Source organism: Nematolebias whitei, chromosome 13 (genome assembly GCF_014905685.2).
Source record: "Nematolebias whitei isolate Nwh7 chromosome 13, NemWhi1, whole genome shotgun sequence".
Lineage (NCBI taxonomy): Eukaryota > Metazoa > Chordata > Actinopteri > Cyprinodontiformes > Rivulidae > Nematolebias > Nematolebias whitei.
The window spans coordinates 19539566-19549248 of NC_056510.1; the positions used below are offsets into that span (position 1 = coordinate 19539566).

The 9683-nt window shown below is 36.9% G+C and overlaps 1 protein-coding gene across 1 annotated transcript in view; it reads right to left on the reverse strand.

Annotated features, from left to right (window-relative positions):
- Positions 1-1107: 1107 nt before the first annotated feature.
- LOC119418859 (fibroblast activation protein, alpha) overlaps positions 1108-9683 on the reverse strand; it is a gene marked incomplete at its 5' end in the record, with an annotated part of 13246 nt that continues 4670 nt past the window's right edge. Inside the window, 17 exons of the mRNA XM_037686151.1 lie at positions 1108-1278; positions 1477-1550; positions 1720-1792; positions 1871-1929; positions 2132-2231; positions 2699-2753; positions 2883-3077; positions 3168-3237; positions 5845-5943; positions 6187-6237; positions 6406-6530; positions 7913-7966; positions 8055-8125; positions 8222-8320; positions 8393-8431; positions 8552-8681; positions 8801-8898. Of these exons, the coding sequence (XP_037542079.1) occupies positions 1177-1278; positions 1477-1550; positions 1720-1792; positions 1871-1929; positions 2132-2231; positions 2699-2753; positions 2883-3077; positions 3168-3237; positions 5845-5943; positions 6187-6237; positions 6406-6530; positions 7913-7966; positions 8055-8125; positions 8222-8320; positions 8393-8431; positions 8552-8681; positions 8801-8898 (1494 nt within the window). The remainder of the gene's footprint in view (positions 1279-1476; positions 1551-1719; positions 1793-1870; positions 1930-2131; positions 2232-2698; positions 2754-2882; positions 3078-3167; positions 3238-5844; positions 5944-6186; positions 6238-6405; positions 6531-7912; positions 7967-8054; positions 8126-8221; positions 8321-8392; positions 8432-8551; positions 8682-8800; positions 8899-9683) is intronic.

A 9683-nucleotide genomic window follows, 5' to 3' on the forward strand; every position in this document is an offset into this window, starting at 1 on the left:
TGAAGCTGTTTCAAGGTGCCCTCCCTCTATGCTCAGTCTTATATAGGGAACCTGGGGAGTAAGAAGTCTTTCAGCTGACACCCCCCCCCCCCCCCCCCCCACACACACACACACACACCCTCCACTCCTCTGTCACAGAAATGTTAGCATACTCGCTGCTGCTCTCAGACCATTAGTCAGCTTCCGGCTGAGTCCCCTGAACGTGTTTAACTTTAGTTAAAAAGTGACAACCTGACAGCTGGATGGTCAAACTGTCGCCTTAGGAGGCGTTCGAATCAAACGTGACCTCCGATCTGACAGATCAACCTGCCAGCAAGTGTTGGAATTAAGTTTATTTTGTTGATGACTTTTATCTCACACAGTGATGTACAACAACAACAACAACAAAAAAGAAAAACACTGTAATGCCACTTTAATTGTTTATATGTGACTTATCTGTGCTGCTGATTATCCATGCTGCTGATCTCATGCTGCTGTATTCATTCATACCCATCTGCTCACCACAGACTCATGTTCGGGCTGCTGTTACGCTGCATTGTTTTACATTATTAGTGTTAAGTGTATCTCTTAGATCCTTATTTACTGTTTCTTTATATACTTTATATTTTTGCTATTGTTGGGTGTAACTGGGACCTTGAGTACATAATTTCGTTCCACCTCATGTACCACATGTGATGGAAATGACAATAAATTGACTTGAACAACAAAAAGGTGCTTTTGTGTTTACAATATCAAGTCATTTTTTGGGGAAAGTTGCTTATAAAGAAATAAAATCTATAAAATCTGTATTATTTTAAAAGTACAGTGAACTGTTATGCACAAAGGCACTTGTAATCATGTTTAAATGAGTAAAATACTTAAGTATTAATCTATTTGTTGTTTTAAAAGTCTTTTTATTCTTTATCAAAACAATAACAAAAAAGAAATATGTTTTGTATAACTTATCAGTTCCATAAAAATGTTTTCAACTTAAAATGTGTAAAAAAAAGTATTTTATTTCTAAATGTCACATTTAAAAACAAAAAAAAACAAATCCACAGCTGCGAACCACTGAATCATATGCAGCAATGGAAAAATTGCTAAACACTCCCAGATATTTCTCCATATCATTAAAAATAGAAAATATACATTTATTAACCAGATGTTTCACTGAAAATGGTGTCCATTTGTTCACATCTATTTGGGATGAAGAAGGCATTTCTGCAGGAAGTTGCTCATGAGCGTGTACGTGTGTTGATAAGCTGATCCACCGAGAGAATGGTCCTTGTCAGTGTACCACTGTGAAATTAACACCATATGAAAATTATTAGTACACAGACTAAAGGATCCTTTTCCATGTTATGTTCCTAAATGAGACACATTTAATCATTTTATCTTTACGTGATAACTGAAGGCAGATTTCTTCCATTTGAAACCGTCCCTAAATCAACATCATCATTGCCAATATTAGTTCTACTTCCCTGAGACAATATTTACCATTGCCTCGAAATCCACTTGCTCGTTCACCAAAGCTTTGGAGATCTGCGCAGCCTGCTGGAAGTGGACATTGTCTAAAGAGAAGACCAAACCTCCGTGTGACTGAATGTCATGTAGCAGAGCTCTCATCAAAGGCAAACAGTCCATTTGTGCACGACTTGACTTTGTTACCAAGTGCACTGGTGAGATATTGGGCTGCCACATGTTCACGATTACTCAAAAACAAGAAAAGACTGAGCGTACCATCTGCTGTACCATGAACCAACAGGTAGTCAACACTTTTGAAGTTCTTTGCTCTAGACGTGACCGTAGAATTCTACAAAACAGAAAATAGAGCATTTCACATCGGAAACCAAATCTGTGCATTTTAAAGACTAGATTTGACTATATTTACTTTGTAAGCATCTGAATTTTCCGTGGGCTTTCCCATGTAGCGCTCAGTGTATATAGCATCTGTAAAAGGGGACACAAACCCATTAATAAACCACACTTATTCAACAAACAGAAAGAAAGAAAAGATCATTTCCATACAACACTAAATCAATAGAGTTGCAGGACTTTAAGTTTGGGGCAGAAACCTCACCAAAGAGTTTTTCAAACAGCTCTTACAATAAGTTTGTACCCAACAGGTTTGTAGATACTGTTGAACACTTACCATAATATTCCCAGTTAGCTACTGGGGCCACTGCAATCCCACACTTGAAGAGTCCAGTTCCAGCACCCAAGGCCATTGAGGCAACGTAACCCCCATAAGACTGAAGAAAGAAGTGCATTATATTAAGAAGCTTATTAAAATGATTAAATATATTTCAAATGAAAGGGACAGGGATCCTTGAAGGAACACATATCGAGTTTTAAACTAAAATCAATTTTATATTGAAAAATAACAGAGTTGGTCAAACATTGGTGCAATCCCATGCAAGATCTTAAAGGATGTATTAGCGCTCACAGGATGTGTTACATTCAGCTATTACAACATCAAACTACCTCAATATCTGTAAATCTGACACAACCACATCCAGTTTGTGTTGGCAAGACTGATAAGCTGTGGTGGCATGCTATGTTAAATCCAAAAGTTAAGGAGTTTTTAATGTATACTCAGTGATAACTGAAAGTTTCATGAAATGTATTCAGTGACGTGTTATATTTTGCTAACAAACAAAGCTGACTTCAATAATGAAGGCCAAAGGTTTAAGCAAATATGTCATGCAATGTGACTTACCCAACCCCATATTGCAATTCGATCTTTGTCAATAAAACCCATGTCTATGAATTTCCTGTACCAAATACATAAATAAAATCATACCGAATTAAGAAAAATAGAAACACGTTTTGAAATTAACACCTTCATTGGCTATTGTACACAAACGTAAAAAAGTAAGAAGTGGAGGAAAAGTCACCGTCACCTCACAGCTGTTATCTGATCTTCCACTTCAAACGTCCCAAGGCGCTTGTAGATTGCGTGCATTACTTCATCACCCTGGTAACCACTTCCCCTTCCATCAAAGCTGGCGACAATGATGTTGTGTGAACTGGAGAGGTACGTGCCCCAGTTCAACTTGTAATGATAGTTCACATTCTGACTACCAGGGCCTCCATATCTGTAAGGGACAGACGTGCCATAAATCACCATTCTTCTACTGTATGTTTCGAACAAGCATAGAATGAAACTTGGAGTGGCGTTAACTTACACATCAATAAGAAGAGGGTATTTTTTGGACTTCTTGAAATTTGGCGGTAACATCATTTCATACCAAAGCTCTGTTGAATTAAAGAAAAGTTAGGAAAAAGGGATGAAGTGGTTTAGTTTCAGTTGTGAGATCAGATTTGGACCAGACTGATGAGCTAATGGTTTGTCTGAGCAGGTCCAAAACCAAAGTGGTTTGCTGCCATCTGAAAGCTTTAATCCTAAAAGTTTCATAGCAGCTCATCCAAATGGTATTTGATAAATGTTGGAGAAAAATACATTTTCACTTATCTTACTTACTCAAAAAGAACCACACTCGACAGCAGAATTTTTTTAACCGGCATTTTACTTGCAATGACCCATTCAAGATCGATTATATACATAGATACATAATGCATGGAGCGGGTCACAGAATGAGCCTCGAACTGGGTCTTCTGCAAACTTTTATACAGCGGCAGAGTCCAGTGGGTGTTCCCTCATTTTCAGCTGCAGTCAGATACATAGACATGATCCATGGCCGTCAGCAAGTCGGCCTCCAGATGGAGAAAAAAACAAGTTTTGGGCATGTTCTCGTGGCGACAACGCCAAGGAGGCACTGCGAGTCAGTGAGGCAGCTTCCAGGTTGAGACAAGAGTGTTTTGGGCTCAAAGCAGGCGTGAATTACGTTCTCAGCCATAATATAGAAACACAATAAAAATATTCATACCAAAAAATGTCCAACAATAAATCTAACAAGGTTAAGTCAGATCATCTGAACGGATTATTTTTTGTTGAAACGTTTCATCTTTTATCCAAAAGACTTCTACATTCTGAAACCCTGCAAGAAAACTCAGTCTTATAAATAGCATCTTGTTATAGTCATCAAGGTTCATGCTCAGTAAACAACTTAAAAAGATCCAACAATGTCCAGTCAGGTCATCTGTCCAGAAACTGTCCAGATAACGTGACTGAACATTGTTGGACCTTGTTATTGTGGACCAACCAGTTTGCTGCTGAACTGGTTGGTCCACTATAACATTGTTACGGCTCTAATAATCTATTATTAAGGTTATATAGTAAGCTTCTCCTTTTGTTGGAACAACTAGTTCTGGCTGTCAGAAGCAAACTTGCTGGTCCAATATTTATAAGATTGAGTTTTCTTGCAGGGTTTCAGAATGAAGAATCCTTTTGGATAAAAGACGAAACATATCAACAACAAAAAAAAGAATACATCCAGATGAACTGACTTAACATTGTAAGATTTTTCTTCCTGGATTATTGAGCATGCATCAGGATCTTCATCCATCCTCTAGATGTAGGAAGAGGGCCACCTGCATCATGAAGGACCCAACTCAGCCAGCACACACTTTTTGCCCCGCTCCCCTCAGGCAGAAGGTTGCAGAGCATTAAGTGTAGAACCACTAGTTTTCTAACCACTACACTGAGGAACAGCTTCAACCCTGGAGCTGTTAGACATAAATCCCTAACCAATAAAATCATTGTAATGCCATTTTAATTGGAGATTTGACACGTTATCTGTGCTGCTGATTATCCATGCTGCTGATTACTTACCCATAAGCTGCTATATCCATACCCATTCAGTCACTACAGACTCATGTTCAGGCAGCTGTTTAATACACCATATTACTGTATATACCATTTTTATTGTTTAGCGTATATTTTAGATCCTTGTATACTATTTTTTTTAAATACTTTATATATTTGCTATTTTTGGGTGCAATTGGGGTCTTGGGTACACAATTTTGTTCCACCTCATGTACCACATGTGATGTGAATGACAAACCTTGAATCTTGAACCTTGACATTCTAACAATAAACCTTTGCATCATGGTCCATTTAACATTACACAGTTATTTGCATATATATTTTTGTTGATAGCAGACACTATTATCAACAGCAGCAGCTAGCTGTAGCATTTGCAATAGAGTATGAGGTAATTTCACAAGAACAGCTGTGAAACCTTTGAGGCTGAAGTTGTTTTAAGATGGCAGCAATTTAGAATTTATTTTAATTTTGGCCTTTCTTGAAATAGCAATAAGCTTTTCAGTCTGGTCAGAGTTAAACTTTATGTCTCCAAAGGAAAGTCATTCCAAGGGCTATCTACCACAGGTAGGATATTAGTTTTTCATAACATTTTCACAGAACTCCTCAGTTTTTAATCAATCTAAATAGAAGGATATTTTAAACAACTTCATTGGGTTTATTGAGGAGAATTCACACATGCAGGATTTTTGTTTGTTAAAATATCACTTGAATATATGTATATCTGTGTAGTAAGGAAATAATAATAATTTAAAAAACAGGGTTTAAGGGCTGGCTTTTCTGTTCACTTATGATTTGAATGTGCATGCCAGACATCGTTTGTTCAAATTACAAACATTGTGGAAAAATGGTCAAAGTTTAAAATTCATTTTACAAATGTAAGGAGGAACCTGCAAAAGTTTAGACCAAATATACAGAAAATGTACTTTTAACTGAAATATGAGATAGTTTTGGATCAAATATATAGTATATTTTTTTGAAGACACAACCCCAAATATTGTTTTTGAAAAAGTACAAAGATAAATCTTGCTTTTTCTAATTAGCAAATGTTTGTGCCTTATAAAAAGCAACCCATTTAATACAGCATTTAAAGAAAAAGAGTTTTATGGCCTAAATTATTTAAAAAAGGTATGTCTCACCAAATCCAGCAATCTTCAAGGTGCCATATTTCATTGTTGGCATCTGGAATTCAGAGAGCATGTTTTCCAAATCCTTGTTGTCTTCTAGAACGGAGAGCTCTAAACAAAGGTAACGATACATCCTGAATATTACCAACCCTTCACAACTTCTACAACACGCATGACTAATAATGTGCATCAAACTTCACTAGAGTTCTTGTCACATTGTCACACAGTAATGAGTCCAAACACATTAAACATGTTCAGTTAGCTAAGCTTGGCAGATAGTGGCCTCCAAATATGGCTCAAAAATTACAATGGCAAATTTGTATAATAAAAATAAAAAGTACAACCAACACATACCTGCACCTGAGCCCCTAGTATCCCTGAGGGTGTAGAGGGGCAATCCAGGTCCTTGGTTAAAAAAAAAAAAGAAATATTGAGCTTCTGTATGACGTTTCAGGATGTGGTGTGTGAAAGGTGGAGGGAGGGTGGTGTGATGGGAGATGTCTAAACTCAGATTTACAGATGTTCCCTACATGCTTGAGTTATTGCCTATGAACACGTGGAAGGGTAACTGACCATAGCAGTACATTTGGTAGAAAGAGGCGTCAAAGCTTAAGTAAGCTGAATTGTACTGACACCTGTCCTCGTACAAGTCACAGGTGAGGCACTGCGGGGCTGAAGGGCTGCTTCCAATCATAACCCTGATGGAAAAAACAAACAAACCCACATACACTATACAAGTCAGAGCCAAGCTTATAATCATCTAGTTTTGTCATGAATGTCATTAATTTGGGACTTTTGATGACTCATTTGTAACATTCTTTTTTCTGGGTGGGATGATGTTTACAATGCACAACTTCAGTAAGTTTTAAAAACAAAACTTTAGGGAACAAGTGAGAATCCACACTTTGACAAGCCTAACTGATTTTGGAGAAAAGTTTTATGGTCAAGAAAAAAAAAAAGACTGAGCTATTTGGCAGCAATGACAAGAAGAGGGAGTCAAGATGACGATCAAGGACAAAATACTGCACCAGCTGTGAAGCATGGTGGTAGTAGAATCATGCTGTGGCACTGGTGCAGCGGTCAAATTATTTAACCTCACCCTAAATTAACAGCTAGATGATTGGACATGTGCATGTGTTGCAACAGGACCTCCCCAAAGCCCCGAGCTCGACCTAGTTGAAATTGTGTGGGACATGTTTAAAAGCTGGGGTCTGGAAGCCAACCAATCTAAATGATCTCTACTCATTCTGCCCAGAAAAGTGACCGAAAATCCAACCAGAGTTATGCCAGAAGGTTATTGATAACTATAAAAAGCATTTAGTTGAGGTGCAACTTAACATGTACCCATATCTTAGTAGGTATATGTTATGTTGTTTATTTGTCATATGTAGGTTAACACAGGGTCAACAATGCAATGAAATATTCAGGATGAGAACTGATTCAACTCGCTAAAAAACCAACCAAAACAAACAAGAAATACTAAGGCATGCAAGCGATAAGGGTACACAATAAAGTACCAAAAAGTGAAAAATAAATATAATATTTATAAGGTCCAAGACAACAACATGGTAGACTATAATGGTGCAAGTAAGTTGACTTTCTATGAATAAGCATTTCACAGGTAGTAATATAGCTTAAATGTACAATATATATTGCACATAACTAAAATATACCGGTACTATACTCTGGTATATACTCAGGGTATGCATGTATTTGAGCCTGTATGTGTCATTTTGACCCTGCATTAATGAAAAAAGAATCCACAATAAATTTAAATGTGTACACTCAAGTATTGTTTTTAAAATATAATGAAGTTGTTAGTTGCAAAATCATTCAATCCTGTTAAAAGAATGGTTTAAATAAATCATTAAAAAAACAAATATATGACCCCCATGCTCACAATGAGTGTATGCAGATTTGTGACTGCAACCATGTGGCTTTTGGAATACACTTTTATTGGATACATACATAGAGATAAACATTAATATGTTTAAAAAAAGGGGGGAAAATACAAACAAACAAAAATGAGAAAAATAATAAGTGGTGGTCTGGTTATTATATAAACAAAACAAATACTTACTTGTAAAGATTTCTCTTTACAGGTACTCCTTCATGCTGATTGCTTACAAAATATCTGTAAAAAAAAGGTCACGTTTAAATATTTTATGTGCGTTTTCATGTTTTCTGTTGTTTCCCTAAAGATGCTTAGTTTCATCACTTACATGGCGTCCTTTGTTAGCTTTGATATGTAAATAACTTCCCACTTCCCAGAAGTAACGGGCGTTGCACTACCCTGAAGAAAAAGCCTCAATTAATTCATCAGAGAACAAAGATTGAAGAAATTGATTTATCCACTTCAGAAATTTATATATTTATTGAATATACTTGCATTTTTGATATGATGTATATGTTTGTAGCCACGGGAGTCACTCAGAACTTTGTAGAAACTGAGCTTATCCTCAGCAAAGTAAGGAGACGAGGGCACATACTGCAAAATTAAATATAATTTTATTGTTATTAATAGCAAAGAAGACTAAACTGTGACCTTTTGGAAACTTACATAACCAATCCAGCCTGTGTTGCTCATTTCCTCAAATTTCTGCAAAAAAATAAACACATTTATTTAGCATTAAACAGTCAATTTATATATTATTTATTTATTGGGAAACAACTGGTGATGATTTCCGACAAAGCAGACAACCAGAGATGGGACAAATACCTCTCCTTCTGTCCACTTGTTTCCATCCAAGTCATAGATCTGCATGACGGCATGATTCTGTTTCCTCGTGAGCCACTGAACCGCGAGGCGTTCATCCGTTACCCAAGTCACTGAGCACAAAATGTAATCACTGAGGAAAGGACACAGAAAGTGACAGGGCCCTCAGAAGGGTCAGATCAGGAAGACGGTGCTCCCTCTTCTGTTTTAAATGTGTGATTAAAAATAATGGAAGCTAAATGACAGACAGACCTCAAAGCGACGGATGCAGGAGGAACAACTTGAGCACGGACGGATGGATTCGCTGTTTTAACCACAATCAGCTTCACTTTGGTAAGCTTTGACCCAGCCTGTATTCAGAACACAAGATTAGATATTTTAAGGTCTAAAGACTTAAAAACAAAAACAAAAAAAAACTAGAAACCAACAATTAACTTGAATGTTTAAAATACTGATAAGAGAAAAAAAGACAAAACATTAAAGTGAAACCCCAGGAGTTTTAGAGCAAAATACTGTGGAAATGTTATGAACAAGTATTGTCTTACCTGTTGTAGATACGTCTTTGAACAAAGTCTAGAGAAATAAAGCTTAATTCTGATGAGCTGATGGCTAGTCCTAGTACAATAGTCCCTCGCTATTTCGCAGTTGGACTTTCGCAGACTTGCTCTTACGCAGTTTTTCAATGATTGTCAACCTTAATATTACTCACATGATTGGGATGACATGAGATAAAAAGTTAACAGAAAAAAAAACTTCGGACAGGCGCCACCATTTTGTATTTTTATTTCAGTAAGCCTACACTGTATTGCCAGTAAAAAGAACTACATGACCCAGAAGCCAACAGTGCTTCCAGCCGCTGCTTTTTGCCAAATGGAGGGAAAGTTTTGCAACAAAAATCTATGCTATCTATTAAACTCAGAACTGGCAGGAAAGTTGCAAATAATCCTGAAGCTTTCTGAACTGGGTGGGGGTGGAATGTAACCCCCCGCGTTAATCGAGGGACAACTGTAGAGTCAAAACCAAAGTGGATTACGGCCATTTTTAAATGACTCTTATCGTAAAAGTGTTATTTCAACATTATGCTATAAACTCTTACATTTTTGATAGTTTTGCATTGTATGGTTATTTACCCCCC